The sequence below is a fragment of the Lagopus muta genome, chromosome Z (assembly GCF_023343835.1).
Source record: "Lagopus muta isolate bLagMut1 chromosome Z, bLagMut1 primary, whole genome shotgun sequence".
Lineage (NCBI taxonomy): Eukaryota > Metazoa > Chordata > Aves > Galliformes > Phasianidae > Lagopus > Lagopus muta.
In genome coordinates this window covers 17,594,968-17,617,643 of record NC_064472.1, presented here as the reverse complement: position 1 = coordinate 17,617,643, position 22,676 = coordinate 17,594,968, and the positions used below count along the sequence as shown (strand labels likewise).

The 22,676-nt window shown below is 39.5% G+C and overlaps 3 protein-coding genes across 7 annotated transcripts in view; 2 read left to right on the top strand and 1 right to left on the bottom strand.

Annotated features, from left to right (window-relative positions):
• Positions 1–4,492, top strand: part of CDC20B (cell division cycle 20B) — a 37,863-nt gene extending 33,371 nt beyond the window's left edge. For all 5 annotated transcript variants that reach the window (XM_048931798.1, XM_048931797.1, XM_048931799.1 and 2 more), the window contains one exon: positions 257–4,492. In XM_048931798.1, the coding sequence (XP_048787755.1) occupies positions 257–408 (152 nt within the window). In that variant the 3' untranslated portion in view covers positions 409–4,492. The remainder of the gene's footprint in view (positions 1–256) is intronic.
• A 590-nt stretch (positions 4,493–5,082) lies between these two features.
• Positions 5,083–9,335, bottom strand: LOC125686757 (granzyme A-like). The gene is made up of 5 exons (XM_048931179.1): positions 9,275–9,335; positions 8,421–8,559; positions 7,064–7,202; positions 6,054–6,332; positions 5,083–5,623 (listed from the first exon to the last, which is right to left on the bottom strand). The coding sequence occupies exons 1-5, from the start codon at positions 9,333–9,335 to the stop codon at positions 5,453–5,455; spliced, it is 789 nt and encodes a 262-aa protein (XP_048787136.1). The 3' UTR covers positions 5,083–5,452.
• A 6,838-nt stretch (positions 9,336–16,173) lies between these two features.
• Positions 16,174–22,312, top strand: LOC125686756 (granzyme K-like). The gene is made up of 5 exons (XM_048931178.1): positions 16,174–16,235; positions 16,327–16,468; positions 18,780–18,927; positions 20,758–21,033; positions 21,343–22,312. The coding sequence occupies exons 1-5, from the start codon at positions 16,175–16,177 to the stop codon at positions 21,502–21,504; spliced, it is 789 nt and encodes a 262-aa protein (XP_048787135.1). The 5' UTR covers position 16,174; the 3' UTR covers positions 21,505–22,312.
• The last annotated feature ends 364 nt before the right edge of the window (positions 22,313–22,676 follow it).

The following is a 22,676-nucleotide window of genomic DNA, read 5'->3' as shown; positions in this document are numbered from 1 at the left end:
CATGTTCTCCTTTGACAGAAATATCTTTTCAGTGTGGCTCAGTCCTGGAAGTTAAAGCCTGGTCCCTAAAGGAAGATACTGCCTTCAGCTCTTAATGTGAAAATACTCTATACAAAAGGCTATCTTTGCACATCTTGCAGGGTATGAACCCAGTGCAGTAAAGGCAGAACACCTATAGGTAGAAAAAGCGATTGACAATCTCTGTGTAAAATCGTGATGTATCTTGGCATTTTTTTTTACATATTTTATTTTTCAGGTCATAAAAGGAGAGTCCTGCATATAGCCTTAAGCCCAGATCAGAGGAGGCTCCTTTCGGTCGCTGCTGATGGGATAGCTTGTCTGTGGAAATGCCATGAGTATGAAGAGAACAATGAAAAAAAAGAAAGTTTTTTTTCTAATGATTATTAGAGCTCATTCTTTTGACTTATTTTCCTTGAAAGCAAATGATTTTATGTATTTCACTCATTCAGTAATTCAAAATATGTGTATTCCTTCCAACTGAAACATGGCAAAAGATAGTGTCATTCTTTCAAGAGTAAAGCAATTTTCTCCATTTAGTCCATTATATGAAATGTTAGTAGCTTGTCTTACTTAGCCTAGAGGGAAAAAATTCTAACTCTTTCAAACAAATCATTTTTGTTTTCATTAAACTAGCAAGCGTGGATGGAATCCAGCCCATGCCAACATAAGGTCTTAGGTCCTGTTTTTAGCTATGATTCTTGTAATTCTACATGGTCTGCGTCTGTATTGGAATCCAAATGCCAGGCTGTTTAAATTGCATTGAATCTGTCAAGGGCTGGGGTCAGTAGGTACCAGTCAAGGGACTGGATTGTTCCGTATATCACAAAGCTCATAGTACAGAATCCGACAAAACATTTCTGGAGATCATAGCAAACATGATGCTAAATAAAAATAAATGATTTCTTGACAATTCTTCAGCATTTCTGTCATAGCAATGATAATTAACTTTATTAGCTAAATAAGCTGTATCAAGTTCAGAATTTTTTCCTTATATGCACTCACTGTGTTTGTCAAATGTTTGAAATACAAATAACTGCATAATAATTCTATTAATATCCAGAGTTTTGTAATCAACTTGTCAATAAACCAGACAGGCATAGTCAGAGAAGCGCAGCAGTTAGTTTTTTATCCCTTAAGGGTAGCAATTTAGTTCTGGGTGTCCACAGATCTGGCAGCTGTCACCCTTGTATGAATTTTACCTAATGCCACACCTCTTGCACTTTAATTGGAGTTTTCTGTAAAATACCTATGTACTGTCAACAGCTAAGAAAGAATGTCAGATTTGATCTTCAGATGCTACTCAAATACAATTCCAAACCATATTTTAGCCATAAGTGTCTCTGGAACTTTGATTTCATTATTGGGAATGAAGAAAGGCAAGGATTCACTCTTGCATTTGTCTTAAAAGCCTCGTGAGTTCAGAAGCTCATTAGGGTTTTTTCCCAGTTGAAATGTATTTAGTGTCTTTCCTGTAGCTGAACAGTGAGAAAATGGGATATAAGGGGGGTAGATCAATGTCAATGGAAAAATAAGCTGTTGGTCAAATGTTTGAAAAGAGAAGCAACATTAACTGGCGCACAGGCATCTCAGGAAATGAATGTGAAACTCTCTTGTCTTTAGTTCTCATCATTTTAAAAGCCTTATCTGATATTTGTAAGTCACATGATCACTAATTTTAGGTCTGGCAGGTTGAGACCACTCATCTTTTTTACCTGACAAGTTACTAATTTACAATAAATCTGCCACCAAGTTAACCCTTCTGTGGTCACCTTGTGTCATCTTCGGAAAAGGCTAGAAAATGAGAACAGCAATCATCAATTTTGAAATTACTATGAAGAAGCTGATGCCTAAGAATGGGAGATAACTTACACTGAGCCTGTCTCCTAACATATCTTGTAATATTTGACCAATTATTTAACTTAAATTAATTAAAATAGACCAACTTAAATATTCAAAATAGTGTTTTACACAATTTTAAAGGTTGGTTTTGTTTTGTTTTGTTTTGTTTTGTTTTAGTGATAAAAAAGCATTTTCTCTCTTTTCACTGGGAGAAAAGCTGTGGAATTCTGTAGAGTTCTTTACTCATGTATTTCAGGAATTGCCCCAGAAATTCTTTTTGTTCTTGGATGGTACATAAATGTTGGTTTGCCAAATAAAAGAAAAGAGGGTGGAGGACTGTGGTGGAGAAGGAACTAATCAACACTGCAGTTAGGTGTATTTTGTTGGATGTTTATCTGTTGAAATAAAAACCAAAATACAAAAAACAAAAAACACTTATTTTTAAACTGAGAATTGTTTAGTACTTAATTGTCCAAGTTCATTATTGAGTTGTGAAGCTGTATTGGCCCCAGAAGTATTTCAACACAATATCTGACAGAGAGAGAAGTTGCTTATTTCTGCAGGACTAGCCAATAGCCCATGAAATTCTGTGTGCACTGTAGCCCTGTTTTGTGACCACATCTGAGAAAACATTTAAACATATATTTAAATTCCAGTCTGTGTTTAATCTGTAGTCAAATTAAACATATACTTACATGCCTTTTCTAGTCAGTTTCTTCCATATGACCAGCATCTATCTTTCCTATCAGGAATTTGAGGACTTGAGAGGCATGCTTCTGCTTCACTGAGCTTTATAGGTACTGTTACTGAATATTTGCAGACATAGAGAGTACAACTGCTGAAAATCAATTAATGTTCATGTGTAGTTGCCTCATTCTGCCTGTGCTAAGGTCTTAATATATGAGGGACTGGGCAAAATGTGAGGTCTTGACATCCTCCTTGTATAACATGGTGTATTTTTGTCTTATTCTGTGCAACATGCCTAGTCTATGGTTCACAGAATCACAGAATTTCTGAGGTAGGCAAAGGCCTCTGGGTGTATGTGCTCCAATTCTACATAAGCAAGGCTGCCAGAGCAGGGTCCATAGAACAGTGTCCAAGCAGCTTTTGAAGATGTCCAAGGAGGAGACCTCACAGTCTCTCTGGGTAGCCTGTACCAGTTCTCCATGACCTGCATTATTTATCTGCATTAAGCAGATAAATAATGATGTTCAGAAGGAACTTCTGGTGTTTCAGTTTGTGCCCATTGCCTCTTGTCCAGGCACTGGCATGCTGAAAGGAGCCCAATTTCATCCTCTTCGTACCCTCTTTTCAGGTATTTATAGACATTGGTGACATCCCCTGAGCCTTCTATTCTCTGGAAAGAGCAGTCCCAGTTCTCTCGCTTCATAGGAAAATTGCTGCACACCCTTCTCGTCTTGATGGCCCTCCATTGGACTACCGTAGTGTAGGACAGCACTGGACACAGCATTCCAGAGGTGATCTCACCAATGTTGAGTTAATGGGAAGGATCCCCTCTCTTTTCCTGTTGGTGATGCTTTGCCTGATGCTGACTCCGTTTCAGACCCAGACTAGTTTCGGACAATGATCAGAATCAGAACAAAAATCATTTTTAGAAGAGGAAAAAATTCACTGACAATATAATGAAGTGGTTATCTGAATATGATGCAGTAAAATAGACTATAGAAACTTCTATTTGGAAATGCCTTTGTTCTGCACATAAATGGACTCCTGAGGCTACACAGTCTGACGATGCTACTCAGATAAATATTACATTGCTTTACTTAATATGCCGTATTTGCTTTACTTATATGCTGTATAAACATAAACCTGTTCACTTCCTGGTTCACAGTGAGTAGACATCGCATCCTAGGTGTCAAAATGTTACTGACTGATGTTCACACTTAATCTAGCTGATACATGTGATCTTAATTGCTACTGAGATTCTCTGTTACCTAAACTTACATGGACTCCCTCCAGTAGTGCTGGAGCTGTATTCAGCTTCGCTGGTTGTGACTTCCAGAATTGGACAGAGGAAGCAATAAGATGAAAATGCGATAGCAGAATGGAAGTTGGACAAGGAGTAAAGTAATAAAGTAAGCCTAATCAGTGGGGAGAGTGAAGTAGCCCTGGATGATTGATTGTTTTGAAGATCAGCTGCAGATTTTTCACGAGACTTATAAATACTTAGTATTTTCTGAAGGATTTTACAATCAATTCTTCCCAAACTAAGGATTTGGTAGTTTGCATGACAAGGGAATAGAATAGAATACTCATTTTCTAGGTGTTTAAAACAGAAATAAAATCACCACTTTGGGTGTTAGTAGGTCAGTGAGCCAGCTGTCCTGTTAGTTTCGCTGATGCAGTCTTTACTGGCCAAGAATCCTCCTCTCTGCTTTCCTTTGCTTCTGTGCTTGTGCTCCTTTGCTTGTGCTTGTGCACTTGTTTGTGTGTTCAGTCCGTAACTTAAACATATGCAATTACTCTTTAGAAATAACAATCAGGAATGTTAAAAGTTCTGACTGTGTAACATCTGTAATGGACAGAAAATATTAAAAATGTTCAGCATCAAAACTTTCAATAAGGATCCAGTAGACTGGGCCCTCCTCAGTAACTGGATATCAGAAGAAAACAGTTGTATTTTAATCCATATTTTCCCATAATATGTTTATAAATTATGTTCAATTGTTCATTATGAAAAAATACTTTTTAATTAAAATTATGTTAGATTTATGCACCTTGTGAATGCTGACCATTTTCTTTTACTTGATACCTATTTCCAGTTTAGAAACCCCAAAGAAACAAAATAAAACTGCCCCCTCCTTGAGGCATTCACAGATTGAAAATACCCATATGTCAATATAGAGGTGGGGAGAGACATTTTTCACAATGGATCTGTTTGCTGTTTGACAAGTAGTTGTTGAAGCACTTAAAAATTCCACTGCTCAGTGGCAGAGTTGGAACCATGGAGGTGTCTCAGCTGGAATATCGACATGAAAAAGTGCTATTTGTAATGCAAAAACAAACAAAAAACCTATGGAATCGTAGGGCTGACCTTAATGATTCTATGAGTCTCGAAGAATGTATTTCTTTCTCCTTTTTTTTTTTTTTTTTTCCTTGTAATACAGACAGCACTCAATTCATGTTGGTACTTTAGCTGAGACACTTTCTGTCACTTCTCAGCTTTTCAGCTGTTTTCCCCTCCCCTCCCCTCCCTTCCCCTTTAAATCTTGCATATCCCAAACATTATTGGCATGGAATATTTATACTGCAACAGACACAGTGTACCACATAAACTGACAACTTTGAGAAATAGATTTTATTGCCACTTCTCTTATTTAATGCAGATCACATGCAGAGTTGACATGCAGAAGCTTCAAATAAATGAAAGGTAGAAATTACACTTTGATTTGACAGTTGGTCAGAAGTACTCATCTATGTAAAGCTCAGTTTGAATGCACAACGCAAGGAAGCTGAAAGCTTGAGTCACAAATGGACTCCACAGCTTTGTAAACTACAAAAGCTGTTCTAGCAGAGTGCATATTTCAAAGCTAGATTTTGTTGCACAATCACAAAGTGGGAAATAGTTTGGTCAATACTCGGTCTGTAAGTCTCCGCCAATGGTTTTCCTTATCCACTTAAGGTACTGGTTTGTGATGAGAGTGTAGACACCAGGACCATTAGGAGAACCACATGGTGACTTCCCAAAAGATGTGACACCTTTCATCACATTATTGCATATTAAGGGTCCACCTGAATCCCCCTGGAACAGGAAGAGAAAAATTGTCATTCATATTTACAAAAGCTACAAAATCTGTCCCTTACTTGAAACTTACTCCAGTTGCATGGTAGAAATAAATATGTAGACTGTGCCTTTTTTTTCCCTTTAACCTCCCCACCACCCCCTCCTCCAGAAGTTAAGTTTATCATTAACAAAGAATCATAATAAAAAAAAGACTTCAGTGTGACCATTTGCTTAGATCTGTGCTAAGATATGTCCAGTATTTTTGAAAGTGAAAATCCAGATGTGTTTTATTTTAAGGATTAGAAAAAGAAGCCCTAGTAAACTCACTCTATTGTGGTATTATTCCTTCTGGAACTGTAGGTAGGAATATACCATGTTTCTAAAAACTACTACTTTATGTTGTATTTTTAATGTAGTCAAAGCAGATAATGCCAATAAATATACTTACTTCACATGAGTCTGCTTTTTCTCTCTTGGATCCTCCTGCACATATCATGTTTTTTGTTATACGAGGATTGTAATTGTAATGTTTCTTGTCATTGCAGATTGTTCTACTGATGACAGTGACGTTAACTTCTTTCAGGGTATCAGAAGGGAATTTTTTCATGTAATTCTCAGTTTCTCCCCATCCTGCTACTCTACAGGTTGTTCCTGGTTTGAGATCTTTACCAGAGGTAGGCAGGGGAATTACTTTCACAGCGTTATTAATTTTTGCTCTTTTCGTAAGCTGTAGAAGATAAGGAAGATAATTTTTATGGCAGAGTCTGACAGAGATCTCTGCTTGTTAATCACTGGATCTTTTCCACCTGTGGAAATGAGGGATTACTGCAGACCTTTTTTGAGATTTCTGTTTGTGATGGAATTTATGTAATCAGTGTGATAATGCAGGAATAAGGAAAATGAATATCCACTTTCCAATGAAAATCCATTCAACTGCTGAAATATTTGCTCCAAAAAGACCCTGTTTTTTTTCTGCTGCACCCACAAGCATTGGGAGATATTTATACATAGGGAATCTAAGCTTTTTTTCCTAGGACAAAAAAGCAGCAGTAACTGACGCTGGCAAAAATGAGAACCAGAGAAGTTATAAATTCTTAATGGAACTATCTTTCAGTTAGAATATTATGGTTTTTATCCCAGTTATTTTTACATCTGAAATATGTAAAAATAATTCATATTCATATGTATATGAATATTTAGTATTTTGTTGAAAAGCCAGAAAAGCTTGGCCAAACTACAGTTTTTCTACTGCTAGTACTAGCATATATTTCAGGAATTGTTGAGTCTTGGTCTGCAGTGTATCCCCAATCTCTCAGTCGGCTGGATTTGCAGACCAGTCTGTATCACCCAAGAAACAACATTCTCAGAAACTCCCATCTCTCTTCCTCACAAGAATGAAAAATCTAGTGCATCACAGGAGATGTGTATTCCTTCAGTAGTGTGTAAGTAAATCTATACCTTCAGCAGCATAATGTCATGTTCTTTTTTTCTGTCAGAGTAGCCTGGGTAGCGAATTTCTTTTGCAATCTCAATAACCTGTTTTTCTTTTTCCCTTTTTGTCCGTGAATGGGCTCCAAGAATAACTCTGCCTCCTTCCCTGAGAAGAAAGATAACATGTTAGTGGGATTCACCTGCTGCAAGTCCATAATTCCTTGCTGTGGTGGTGCTGTAAGTCTCTTTTTTCAGGCCTGTAAAGCAACAGTAATTTAGAAGAATGTAGAAGATTAGTCTGTTTCCACAAGTAGTTTAGAAAAATTGTGTTAGTGAATCACAATTGATGCTATTCTAGTTGCACCAGCGACCAACAGGGTTTGGTCCTTGACTCAGAAGCTGCCCCTGCTGTTTCTCTTGGGAGCTTGATGTTTGCCGCAGCTGGATGGTGAAGCTTGTCAGAGTAGCTGTGCTGGCTGGTCCTCAGTTGTCTCTTACTGTAGCAATCAAAACCCTGAGGAAGTGATTCTGCTGTTCCTTCAGCTATGAAGAGCTGTGTGAGTGCTGCCTGAGCAATTTTAAATTAATTATGTAATGTATTTTTTTTTAATGAGATCTCATCCAGAATCACTCTTCACTATAAGTTGATTCCACAGCTTTTGGACCTTGTGCTTTCTTTGTCGTAGATTCCAGTTATCTCTCTGCTTGGCTGGTAGCAGGATAAATGGTTACAAGTCCAGTGATTCACTGGCCCTGAGCAGGCTGTTGACAGAGCCTGTGTGAGGTCTGGCTCAGCAGCAGCTCCAGTCCCCCTAGCAAAGGCAGTGGGTGGGTCGTGAGATGTAAACCTCACATCTCGCCTGGCAGGGGGAGCATGCAAGGCCAAACAGCCATCCATGTCTTGAGTCAGACAGGAAGAAGCTAACAGAATTTGTAAAGCGGGTCTCTAAATGTCTCCTGTCATCTGCAGGATTTTTTGCTCCTTTATAATTATGTGCTGCCTCTTTCTGTAATGAACTCTGTCTTTTATAGAATAAAATTACAAGAACTTGTTTCTGTTTTATAAGCAGCTATCTGGACTGGCCAGTCCTCTGGCCAATTGCACTGTTTGAGAGAACAGGCGTAGATCTTTCCCCAAATTCACAATTTCAGCATTGTTATTCTGTGCTTTCCTATGACAAGTGTATTGTAAAATATCAGAAACACTGAACATCAGTGTACTTTCTTATATTATTTTTTACTCACCAAAACATGGTTGTCACTGTAAGTTTAAAAACTTGACCGTGATAATGCTAAATGTACTAGACTAGCAGAGACATGGACTTTCCTTCTTGAAGAGGGAAACTGGGTACTCACTAACCTACAAATTAGAGAAGCAACTTACAGATTGCAATGAGCAGCTGTTAACACCCAGTTTGGCTTGATCAAAGCTCCTCCACAAAATTCTTCTCCTTCGAGCATGGCCATAAATGGTCTCGAGTGTGGTGCTACTTCATGTCCTCCGATGATATCCACGCACAAATCTACAAATAAAAGTAGGCCATAATACACACAGCTAAGCTGCAAAGCACTGTGAACTCTTAGAAAAGTGCATTTAACATAATTATGAAATACACAGACATGCAGGAATGTATATGTTGCTATGCAGGTCTTCAGGATAGGCTTTAAAAAGTGCTCAGCAGCACTACTTATGTGTCTTTCAGTGGCATTAAAATAAGGTTAGTGGCATGAATGTTGAGGAAAAAAAGAACAACATAAGTGTCATTGATCTTGCACAGGTTTATTGTCCTGAAGTTCTCTGATATGTTTAATTTTTCAGCTTTCATTGTAAGAAACCTAGCCTTGCCACTAGATACATGTTGTGCAGTGTCTGTCTTGTGCAAACCCTTGGCAACTGGGCTATAAAGGGTAAGTTACATTACATGAACATGCTTTTCAAGAGAACAGAAAATCAAGAAATCATCTATGTATATGCCTGTAGAGTGACTGATCGAAAATGGCTATATTAATTTCTCTGAACTCTTCCAAACGGTTTGTCCTCTGTGCAGTTTTAATTACTATTATCCATTCAGAAATTATTTGGTTTGTATGGAAAGATCAAAGACAATAAGAAAGATAGAAAGACATCATAATTTTAACTCCAATAGTAATTGCAGCTACTTTATGCTAATATATTCTACTTAAATGGAACTCTGTATGTCAGTGTTTACCTTCAAAAGGATCAAACTGTGCACTTACCTCCAGGGATTATCAGGAGAACGATGGCAGCAGAGGTGGACAGAGTGAGAAAAACACCCATGGTGTCTGCCTGGAGTCCTCCCCTATTCACTCTGTGATATATACCTAAACAAAAAGGATGTGGGTTTTATTTTTCCTCTTAAGGACATTTGACATCTGTAACTGTGAAAAAAACATTAAGACCTTTCTGAATATATAGCTCACAGCAGAAGTGTGAATGAGAAATCATGTCATCCGTTGTGGTGTGAAGACAGTATCTCCCTCTTCATGTTGTCTCTGTAGCATTAGCAGAGAGCTAGTATCAGTGCTGAAGTGAAATCTTGCAAGTCACTACCTGTCTGCTTACACAGTGGTACTCATCTTACATAAGTGTAAGTTTGATTCTGTAGCTCACTTGAAGATCTTTAGTTCCCTTTTAGACACCTCAGGGCAATGTGCCTAAGCTTGAATACCCAGACGATAAAGACCTTGTGTAACCAAAGGGAGACCATACCATGCTGTCCCATCTCACATGCCTTAGTGTCTGCAGTTTAATCATAAATGCTAATTGCTGAAGTCTACCTGGTCAACATGTTCAAGGGATCCTACAGAGATATTCAGCAGATCAGTTGCTAGGAATCTGTTTACTTGAACTTAATTACTCTGGAAGCTCTGCTAACTTCATTAGTTGGACACTGGCTGAAATAGGAGAAAATGTGCCTTTCTCACAGGTAGGTGTCTGAGTGAGACACTTGCACATGCCTTTTTTGTGAATCTGATTCCAATCTCTGAAATGAGGAGAGAGAAATCCCAGCCCATTTCCCATTAGAAAGTTATCTATACTATTCAGGAATGCCTCATGGCCAAGGAATCTGATATTTTCTTCTTTCAGCATCTGATCTTTTATTGCGAGCTTTAGACTGGGTGAGCTTCTGTGCAGTGTGGTTTAGTGGTCTACAGCAAAGTGTTTAATGCCATTTGAAGTGTTTTAAGCAGTCTTATGTCTAACTGAACCTTTAGCTGCTGGCACATAAGGCCATGCTACTCCTATAGATGTCATGTCATTTCTACAAGCCCTATGCAGGTGACAAGAAAACACATGACTCAAATCACAGAATCAGAATCACAAGGGTGGAAACAACCTGAACGATCACTTAGTCCAACTATCCTCCCATCACCATTGCTATCACAAGCCACTAAATCATATCTCACAGCTCCTCATCCAGACGCCTCTTGAACACTGCCAGGGATGGCAACTCCAACACCTCCCTGGGCAGCCATTACAGTACCTGACCACTCTCTGAGAGAAAAAGTTCTTCCTTATGTCTAATCTAAACCTCCTCTGGTACAACTTGTGGCCATTTCCTCGGGTCCTGTTTGTTGTCTGGGAGAAGAAGCCAAAACCCTCCTCATCACAACCTCCCTTCAGGAAGTAGAGAGCAATAAGGTCACCTCTGAGCCTCCTCATCTCCAGACTGAACAATCCTAGCTCCCTCAGCCGCTCCTCATAAGACTTGTGCTCCAGACCCCTCACCAGTTTCATTGCCCTTCTCTGGACACGTTCCAGGGACTCAATGTGTTTCATGCAGTGAGGGGCCCAAAACTGAACACAATACTCTTAAGTGCGGTCTCACCAGTTCTGAGTACAGGGGGATGATCACCTCCCTGCTCCTGCTGGCCTCATCATTTCTAATGCAGGCCAGGATGCCGTTGACCTTCTTGGCCACCTGGGCACACTGTCGGCTCGTGTTCAGCTGATCATCAACCAACACCCCCAGGTCCCTTTCCACTTCACACTCATCCAGCCACTCATCCCCAAACCTATAACGCTGCATGGGGTTGTTGTGGCCCAAAGTGCAGGACGCGGCACTTGGCCTTGTTGAATCTCATCCCATTCACCTCAGCCCAGCGATCCAGCTTATCCAGATCCCTCTGAAGGGCCTCCCTACCCTCACGCAGATCAACACCACCTCCCAGCTTGGTGTCATCTGTAAATTTACTGAGGATACACTCAATCTCCTCTTCTAGGTCATCAATAAAGATATTAAACAAGATGGGCCCCAGTACCGACCCCTGAGGGACACCACTTGTAACAGGTCGCCAGCTGGACTACACTCCATTCACCACTAACTACCCTCTGGGCACGGCCCTCTGGCCACTTTCTCACTCAAGGAAGGATATACCTGTGCAGGCCACGGGCAGCCAGTTTCCCCAGGAGAATCCTGTGAGAAACCATGTCAAAGGCTTTGCTGAAGTCTGGGTAGACAACAGTCTGTCCCTCATCTACCAGTCTGGTCACCCAGTCGTAGAAGGAGATGAGGTTGGTCAAGCATGGCATGGCTTTCATGAACCCATGCTCTCTGATGTCACAGAATGCCTAGTTTCATGCACCCAAACTGAGTTCTGTAAACTAAATAAATGTTATTGGAGGCTTGTAAAGGCACAGTTCCTCAAATCCTTCCTTTCCAAATATATAGCCACTTATAGAATATCTTCCTTCCATCAGTATTAAACTGGAATTTCAGATATTCTGTTAACTGACTGTATTCATCAAAAGATCCACTGTTACACAGCCTGATAGGTTTCTGGGTGACTTTAGCCTTATTAGTCTGCAGGAAGCTTTTGCGTGCTGGCTGTGTCACATCTTCAAGCTCAGTTGGCTCAGCTTGATGTGTTTTTTACCCATATATGACCAAACAACTGACAAATATTTACCATTGTCCTCCCATCTGTGCAGAGGGTAGTTGTTGGTAATTTCTGTGAAGGTAGAAGTGGAGCCTTTTTTAGAGATTACAGAGCTCTTTGAGATTGCAAATTGGAGTCATGATTACCTATGTGACATGGCAATAGATCCATGATTGCAAACCATACCAAGCTTTTAGTTTCCTTTTAGTTTTCTCCTAACTACCTGCACATGTATCCCCAATAACTATCAGCACTGTTAACATCCTTTTTTCAGTACTGTCCTGCACACAGTATTATCAAGTGACACAGATACTCTTGTTTCACTTATCGTTTGTAAATAGATGTCTAGGGCTGACAGCATTTTAATAGCAAGTCTTACCATGTGCTCTACAAGTGAGATCTGCTTGAACTCATACAACTACAGTGATTCAACCTTATATATTCCTATATGAGGTGTGATGTCTAGAAAAGAAGAGGTTTGAAAAGTATCATCTTATGTTTACCTGATCTATTTTCAAGAAAAACTATTTGGGAAACACAGAATACCGAATGTTCCCAGATATTTCCAGGCTACTCTATGCCTACTATCTGAAAACAAATCTTCTGTAATCGGTTCATATCTCTTTCAATCTATAAACAAACTCTTAGATATTTCTGAAGTTATTTTTCTGTAACTTCTTAGCTATTTGCACAACAGTGCCTTAAAAAAAATTCTACATCTCTAATCCTGAGAGACGCCGTTTATATTGATGGTTAGAGTTAAGAATATGCTATCTAGACTTCTGTTTGATAACAACTGACTGCTTTCTTCACAAGCTCTTACTCCCAGGTTTGACTGTATAGTTATTAAAGGTCAGATTGACACGCAGATCATCACTTTAGTAGTTTCATACTCAAATACTACACTTCTGGTTTTAACTCATTAAATGAGGCTGAAAAATTGGAAGTTGGCTGGGCTTCTTTGGCTTTGGCAGTAAGTTAGTTTATGGTCAAGTTTAGATTATATTGGTATTCTGTGTATAAAGGAGGAAACCTCAGAACAAAAGTGCCTTCTCCATAGAGTGCATCATCAATTTTTTTATTAGCTCCTCTGCAGCATAAGCAGCTGGGTATCAAGAGGTCTGACCAATGTAACAAAAAAGTGTTCTGCTCTTTCCTCCACCTTGCCCACAAGATGCAGTCACTCCCTCAGCAGAAACCGCAGTACAAGATAAAGCCTTTGACTCTGAGGAAGTTTCCCATGGGCATTAAGCATGGGTCAATGGGTTGCTCTATTCTGAATGTGTCAAACACTTCTCTGACTCTTATACTGAATTTCCCCAGTAACTATGCTCAGTTTTCATTCATGCTGCTTTTTGTGCTGCTTTGGATGAACGTAAGTACAATTTTAGACCATTGCAGGATGCCAATTTAGACCTCAGCTCTACACCTTACAGAACTGCATGCAGTTGCCTGAGCTGAGGAGGCATAGAAGGGAAGGGAGGACAGGAGAGCAGTGCAGAGCAGGCAACCACCAGGAGCACAGTGTCTTCTCTGACTCTCCCTGTGCTGCTCCAGACCCAGCCAACCCCAGTGTATCACTGTGTTACTGGCCACATCTTTGGCCAAATTCTGACAAATTTTTGGAGACTTGCTGGGAAAGGTAAAGAGCATAGGCTGGGACAATCTTAGGACTGTGATAGAGACAGCAGTATCACAGTGCAAAGAAGGTGGAGATGGCAGCTCTGCAGCATTCCCACCCAGTCCTGTCTCGCCTGCCCATCCTGCCTGCAGCTCTTCCAGGCTTAGTTTGGTGGGATGTTCCTCGGGAGCTCCTCAACCCCCCTCAACCACGCTCTAAAAATTGGTCAGGGGAAATTCTGGAGTGGGAACTGGCATGCAGAAAGTCTCCTTGGGCCATGATGTGGTTCAAGATCATTTCTCTTGTACCTAGTACAGATTGGCAAATACTTAGAAGTGATAGACGTGGATATGGATCAGATATACCCAGAAGAATATCTAATTTCAATTCACATGGACCACACTTAAGCTCTTCTTGAAGCACAGATAACAACACTTTTTAATATAATGGCTCATTGATTAAAGAACTTCCCTAGAAATTGGGAGACTTCCTTTTTGCTTCAAAACCAGCCAGCCTCAGAAATAGAGCTTCCTTTGTTTTTCTGGGATTGCTTTTGTGTGGAAAGAAAATCAAGGGATCTAAACTTTTTCCTGCCCCTCTTTGTATTTCTGGAGGATGTCAGCATGAGTGTCACTCAGCTCCATCCTTCCACTGGGCATATATCCAGAGTTTTTTTCTTGGTTTTCACTCATACCTGAAGAGGGCAACACCCAAACTCTTTGTTCTGTACCCAAGCTCTAGCTGATCAGTCCTCCACAGCACAAAGCACTGCACAAAGTAGCCACCACGTACTGCTGGCTCCCCCTGCAAACTTGTTAATTATGCAGTAAATTCTGACAGAGGGTAGTAAGGGCTACTGTTATTCTTAGCCAATTGGTGTGGTCACTCCTGCTCTAGGCATTGGGTCTTGGCAAGATGGGGTCCTGTGTATGGTAATAAGAGTTGAAGAATGAGATATGATTAAGCTAACTGGAAGAAGTTGGGGTTTTTTATCTTTCCTTGAATGGGATGATCTGATTCTTCTGAACTGCTTAGAATTCTCTGTGGCAGCTGGACTCTGAGATCACGGAAATGGAAGTTAGCACAGTCTAGGAAATCTAACATTTGCTTTGTGGTGTCTAGCCACACATTATTTACCAATCTTAATACTCATTGTGCTACCCATTTTCAATTTTATTCAGCCTGACGTTATTTCTTGCCCTTAATTCCCTTTTCTGCTCTAAATGCCTATTTCACTTTCCCCTCTGCTTCCATTGTCTTTTCTGCCTCAGCTGTGTGCAAAAATGAAGGCTTATTTTTGTCTATTTGCTGTGCAATATCACAGAATAATTTAGCAGCATGGTTGAACTAGTTAATTTAGGGACACCTCAACCAATGTAACATTTACAAAATTGTATGTACATGGCAGAATATACATCAGGTATTATGCTGCAGAAATATATGAGTCTTCTGCTTGATCACAGTATGAAGCTATCAGTCACTTAGTGTCAGGACAAAGCCATAAAAACTTGTAAGTCATCATGTCTTAAGGACCCCCCTGGCAAAAGAAATTATTTGCAGAGGTAACCTCCAGTGTGTGAATAATCTCAAGATTATCTTGAGAATGGGGAGTGATTCTGGGGTACCTAGAGCTGACCCTTTTGTAAGATAAAGTGATTTTTTTTCACTTAAATGAACTTGGGAAGAGTTTTTTGAAAAAAAAAAAAACAAAAACAAAAACGTGTTACATAGCGTTGCATTGTGTAATGCTTTCAAATTTTATAGTAAGATTCTGTGCTCTAAGTGTCGCAATTCTAATCTCATTCAACGATCTGCAGAGCTGCTATTTTCTCTTAAGTAAGAGCTAAATAAGTTGGGTTGGTTACATTTCTGATTCTTTCTAATGGTGCTTAAGCCGATAGCAGTTTTTTTAATGTGGTGATGTGCTGTTACTTGTAGTGGTTTACCAACAAGATATGCAAAGTGTGGGTACAGACACAGGGGTGAGCAGTAGAAAAGTCTATCTCACCACTGTGTCTTTTAATCTTTTATTTGGTGACTACTGATAAAGAATCTTATTTGCACTTGAGTCCCGCTCACTGTAGGAGTTTGTACATCTGAACCCTGCTCCCACAAAAATAACTGCTAAGAAAAAAACTGCATTGCCCTTAGTATGTATAGTTGGTATTAGGTATTAGGTGTTCCTAGGCTACCAGCTCCAGATTTCTGCCAGTTCTCAGTGAAGCCTTTTCAAGTGACTCTTCTATTTCTTGTCTCATTCATTCAGTTGCGCTTCTTTAAAGAGTTGTTGAATTCTCTGATGTAGTAGGTTGTATTATGCATTCATCACATGTAGCTTTCTTAGCACTTGTTTTCTAGCGTAAGACCAGTGTGCAGGTCTGCTGAAGTTCCTGTGAGATGTGAACTGATGAATGCCATGGACTCAGGGACAGGCAGGTTTTAAAGAAGAAAGAACCTAAAGAAGCAGAGCAGAGCTGCAGTTAATATAATACTATGGAGGAAAGGAAACTTCAAGAGGAGGAGTTTCTCATCAAACCACTTAACCACTATATCCTGTAGGAAACATTTAAATAGAAAGGTGTTCTCTTATTTTGCATCAGTAAGTAACAGAAGCTATGACCAGCCACCTCTTAGCTCTTTTTCTCTCTGTAATTGCTGTTATCCTACCCCTGAGATGTAAGAAGTGCTCTAAGAGTAAAAATATCCTAATTCATACTTCCTCTGGCTAACAGGTGAGGAACATAGCTTCTGTTCTATTGCCTTTCAGATGGCTGCAGTGACATTAGTGGAGGACACTGCGTGCGTGCCCATTCCCGACCCTTCATGGCTGCCATCCAGATAAAGAATACAACTGTGTGTGGAGGAGTTCTTGTGAGAAAGAAGTGGGTTTTGACAGCAGCACATTGTGAGTAAGTACCTTATACTGTGGTGTTCATAGCTCTTCACTGAGGTGCGCCATGATATTCAAGCCTATAATTAAAGAAAGTTAGATACTAATTTTTTTAAGGGTTGGTAAAAGCTGGAGTTCTTTCACCAAGCATACTTAGGAACTTTTATTCTGCTTTGAGTTGGTTTGTTGCTTTGATTATGCTTAGTGCTCTGTTATCTGCATTGGTCAGATCCTGACAGTGCTGGAAGATACTGACTGTGCTGTTAAAAGAGCAAACTCATTATCTATGCATTTGAAACAGCAGTGTCTTAGAGAAGGGGACATACTGCACAGTGCTTAAACAAAGCTGTGTGCATGGAACTAGGTTTCAGAACACCATGAGCTGAAGCTGAATTAGATGGAAACCCCATTCCCTTTCAGTTTAAGTGTCCTTTCTTAGGCCCATAAAAACTCAGATGCTTGCAAAAAATGCCGGGGCAGCAACTATGACAAGGAGCTACATCCTTTTGGTGATCCAAATGTGGATTCGAGCACCTCTTCCCAAGCTGGATATGCTGAGGCTGGCACACATGTTGGAGGGCTGGCTCAGGTTGAGGGACATCTAGTGTTCGCGTTAGGAAGTAAAAGTTTTGGCTAAAACATGTTATTTAAATCATATTTTGCTCCCCTGATATTTTTTTTTTCCTATATTTTAAGTAATGGAAAGCAAGACAATCATAACAAACTTGTGGACATCTGACCTCCTCAAGCACAGCATGGGCAGCTTGGCCATCATTAATCTGAAATAGGGGACAGGGGTTCCTTAGAAAATAAACTTCCACAGTTCTTCACTTGAGTCATGTTTGGTTGCTAAAAAAAAAAAAAAAGGTAGAAATATTCAAGCATAGCATGTGCTGTTTTACACATTTACAAAACAAAATCCTGACCTCCCTATTTGGAGTTAAGTTACATTCTTGTGGGAGTCTTTGACCCTTCAGGGTTCAAGATATCCAGTCAGTTACAGTTGTAAAAATTTAAATTTGGAGCTACTCATAGGAAAGGGCGCTGGCTGTCTCTGGTCTTGCTGAGTGGATGGGTCTAGTCACTGATTTGGTTTTGTAACAAAGACATTTTTTGAACCAACTTAGAGTTGGCTGAGTCTGTGTAATTGTGGGGAATTGAAACATCTGTTTGGTCTCTTCCTGAGGTGCACAATGGTGCCAGGCTGGATGGGACCCTGGGCAACCTGAGCTGATGCTTGATCTGCAGGTTTGCAAACCTGCCAATGACAGGATTGAAATGACATGATTGAAACTAGATGTTCTTTGAGGTTTATTCCAACCCAAGCCGTTCTATGACTAATCTGTGATTTGTCTATATATGCAGCAGCAGATTGCTTGGCCTCTCTGCACTGTTGCTCCACTACTGGAGCAAGATACATTTCAGTGGAATGTACTTGAAAGAGTCCTAGGAAAGGAGCTTTGGGATTGTAAAGTAATTTCCACTGTGTAAGTAGTGAAAAAAAATAATTTTTTCTTTCAGTCTCTGGTATGGTCTCTGCAGCTATTTCCACAAAGAACAATTCATATGCAAATAAATGAATATTTCAACGAGGCATGCAACTGGAAAGAAGAAAATAACTCTTCTTGGATTGACAAAGTCTCAATTCTATCTCAAATTAGTTTTCCTGTGTATAGTGAGTTTCTGAAGATGAAGAACAGAAAACCAGCAGTGTGTCTTCTGACAGTGTCCTCTTACTGGGTTGCACTAGATTGAGAAGGGCAAAGCCAAGAAAGACATATTTGAATAAATGTTTCCAATGATATTCAGAGAGCTTGGGGGAGAGGGAGATCTGAGTTGCTGAACTTCTAATATCTATTGGCAAGAACTGGACATGAAACTCTCTCTGGGTTTTCACTGATGTCATTAAGATAGCCTTTATCCTATAACCAGGCATGTTTCTGTCCTTTGCAGGATTAGATCATGTGACCACAGGTAGCCATTAAAATGTATTTGAAAGGCATGAGTACCACTAATCCTTGTGCAGGTGGTCCTCCCTAAAAAATAAGTAGGCTTTTTTGTAACAATTCTAAGCCGTGGGGTCTCCTTAAAGTCAGTTATTTTAGCAAATAACATTTACAGTTAAGAAATGTTAGTACAAGGAATGAAGAAATGTTTGTAGAGGAAAACACAAGCTCATGTTAAGGTGTCACAATGAACTTTATCCTTCCTATTTTTAATCAGGTTGTAAAATTAAATTGCTAATTTTGTGTTGCACAAGTTCTGTTTATCCTGAGAAATGTCACTCTTGTCCTAGTAATGACTTATTCCTGCTCTTCCTTAAATTATAGGAAGCAAAGATCGGATATTAGGGTTGTTCTTGGAGCCCATCAGGCATTCAAAGCTGAAAAAGAACAACAGAGATTTAAGATCGTGCACTTCTTTTCTCATCCCCTGTTTAACAGATCTTCAAAGGAAAATGATATAATGCTCCTCAAGGTACTGTTAATCATAACTGTATTATTACAAAAGAAATATTGTTAATGGTTGTTTTGGCTGTTCTGTGATATTGAAATGTACATTGTTTTGTTTGCTTAACAACATCACTGAAAACTCTGCTTTGGTTGTACAGATCTAGATGCAGTTACAAGATCTCTGAATCTTGTAACTCTGACATTTCAAGCCCATTCTGTTGTAAAGACACATTTAACCACTCACTGCTGCAACCCTTCTGAAAGCACAACACAGATTACAAAATGGGCATGAAACCCGTTCTTAATTATTAAGGGTGACCACATGAGGCAGAATTATGAGTAAAGACCTAGAATAGTTCAGCTCTAGGCACACAGAGCTCATAATGAAGAATCTCATAATGAAGAGGGCTCATGATACTGTGGAATGGAAAGATATCCTAGATTGTGCAACCATCATCCTGTGTGCCCTTATGAGGCAGAGATGTACAAATTTCCTGCATACCAGCTCTTGGCTCAGCCTGGTCACATGGGGTGGGCATGGGTGTTTTGAATAGAGGGAGGCTTGTGTCTGTAGGTGTTCTGGAGAACTGGCGATGGAGGACTGCCGCCCTGTACAACAGTCTCAGTGCCAACCGAAAGCCCTCGGGAAAGATGAGAGTTGTACATCATTTTGTCTGTATCTTTAGAAACTTCATGACTTTTGTACAACACCTAAGAAATCGTGGATGGATTTTTATTCATTTATTCAAACTGTGCTTTACTGTTATGTCTCTGTTTATAAGCCATAGCGGGTTATTTGATGAGAATGGACACTATACTAAAATGGATCACTACAAAGTGTTATTTCTAGAGCTAACAGCTACAGCTCTGTTCCAGAATGACAAAGATACCTTAAAATCCTTTGTCTGACTGTGACTCAGCAACAGGAATAATGTTAGAAGCAGGGTTCACCTCCTGTCGCTACAGTTCTGTTCTGATGGAGTGCTTAGTGACTTGGGGTAAACCTTCTTTGCTCAGAAGTTCTCAACAGCAACAGAAATCCGTAGGGATTTTTAATTAAACACATAATTTATTACAGTACCTTTTAAAAAAAGTATAAAGCTAGAATCTTGTAACTGACAGCCATTCAGTAAAACATGTAAGCATTTGTGAAGTTAATTTGCAGTGCAGTGACCATGTGTAAAATAGAAAGAATGCTCAGTTCAGTAACTGCAAGTCCTTACAGTGCATTGAGTATGTGTGTTATTGTTTGCTTTATTTTCATTTACAGTCCAAAAAAATGACCTCTGCCAAAGGATGAATCTGTCAGGTAAAGGCCAATAAAATATAGCATATAGTTTGGATCATTTAAGCCCTTACTCTCTCAGATTTAAATCTGGCAGTCTGAAGAGTTCAAAACCTGTTTTTCCCTCAGCTGAGACCTCTGCTGTCATGTCTAGTTGTTTACAATTTTTCTTTACATATGTGGTTCTGAGCATATTGCCTCCCAAGTGCTTTGGGACTTTTCTGTTTGTCACTTAAGTCTGATTTCAACACAGTAGTTTAGTGCAAGCTGGGTTATTGAATGGATATACATCCAACAACCTGACTCCTGCACAGGTTTGTAATTTCTACAGTAATTGGTGGAAAATCTGGACTTGAATTCATAGTGCTGTCATTGATCTGGAACAATCAGAAAAGTACTTCTGGATTTACAGAAGTGTGATTAAGTTCAGAATCAGTTCCTAAATATTGAAAAGCGTTTTATTAGAAAGAAAAGTAGTGGTAAAAAGAGACCATGTAGCTAGCTGAATTGAAGATTATACTTCCCATCCTTTCTGCATGAGAAAGATGTTTATTTATTTATTTTTTTCAGCTGGATCGTATGGCAAATCTGAATAAATATGTGAAATGTTTGTCCCTTCCTGACACTGGTGAAGATATCAAACCTGGCTCAAGGTGCACAGTGGCCGGATGGGGAGAAACGTCTCCAAGAAAGCTGCCAAAATGTCTTCGGGAAGCAACTGTTAAAATTGTTGATAGAAAAGACTGTGAGAGAAAATATAATAAAAAGCAAAAAGTCTTGAAGATAACCAGGAACATGTTGTGTGCTGGAGAGAAAATTATGTTTTCAAAGAGAGATGCTTGCAAGGTAAGAAGCAATTAAAAAGAGAAAGGGATGTGCTTTTAATTACCATACTCCTTTCACTAAGAACAACAGTGCTGGGGAATTACCTCAGTTCACTGCAGATGCGTTTCTTCAGATAAGCTGCTCTCCTCAGGTGTTGTTTATAACTAACGGACAGAAAGAAGGACTTTCAGAGTCTGAATTATCTGATCTTTTCCAGATGCCCGGATCTAACAATACAAAATTGAACATGCTTACACAAGGTGCACATGGCACTGCATGTTTTTCTGGAGAGAGAAAACCACGCTGATCTTTCTTTCTGTTTTGTTTTAGGGAGACTCAGGTGGGCCACTCATCTGTGGCAGAAAATACAGTGGGATTGTTTCCTTTGGAGAAAAATGTGGAATGGGAGACAAGCCTGGAGTTTACACGCGACTGACTGAAAAATACATTGACTGGATTAAAAAAACCATTTCTCTTAATGGAGAGGCATGAGACAGGCAAGACAGCCCCAGTAAATAGAGAGCTGTGCTTCAGCTGCCTTGGTGTGCCAACTGGTGTGCCTTGGCGTGCTTCCTGGCATTACACCTTTACAAATCACAGCTTTCTGAGTTTAAAAGGCACCAGTATTCCCTTTTGTACAGATAATATTTGTTCATCTTCAGTAGGAAATTGCCTCTTAGATAACTCAGTTTGTGATTTCACCCTGACTTTTAGTTTGACTGGAAAGTGATAAGTCACCTTTTTCATTGTGGCTGTGACAGGACAAAATTTTTGAATGTGTTTTCACAGAAAAATTCCGTTTTTGACTGATAGTGAGTATGACATCTGTTGAATGAGAAAAATTAGTAAAAAAAGTTCTATGTTCAAGTTTAAATGTTCAAGTACTTCATTTTTACATTTTAAAAAACCAAATACTTTAACTATTACGGAAAATTTCTTTAACTAGATTCATTCTCGGAACGAAAATAAAAAGCCAGCAAACATTTTTCCAATTTATCTTCCATAGATAGCACGAAAAAAGAGTAACTATTCATTATAATGGGTGTAATTACACTTCTCTAATACCGTGTCTGTCTAACAGCTAAACAGAGATTTTAGATTCTGTGGTGGATTTCAACAGACTTCTAATAACAGACTTACCTCTGTGTTTCTGAATAAGCCTGTGGTTGGCTTGCTGTATTCCCATTGTCTCCTGAGCATTCTTGAGTTTCTTTCTTTCCAATTACTTGGAAGTGACAATCTACAGAGTTTCTGCAGTTCTTTTGTTATCATATTAATACTGTGGATTTTGGGGTCATTCGTATATTCATATTCACATATGAATAAATAACTCCAGCACATCAGCATACTGGCCTTGGTTATTGATCAGCAGCTGCACTACTGAACTGAGCAAAGGAAAGGTATCTTGTGGATAGTATGTAGGTAAAGGAACAAACAGACCTTGCAAATGTGTACTGGTGATCTGTCCCAGTGTAGTGAAACTTGCCTATATGGTTTATGGAAGCTTCATCCTATTCTCACTGAAGGTCATGGCAAGATGTTAAAAGATGCTGGTGAGAACTGGCTCAGGCCAGGAACACAGAAATTGGGAAAAAGTGGAACAAATGGGCAAATGATATAAGAGAGCAAAGAATAATATGCTGTTGTTCATACTTTTCATCTGG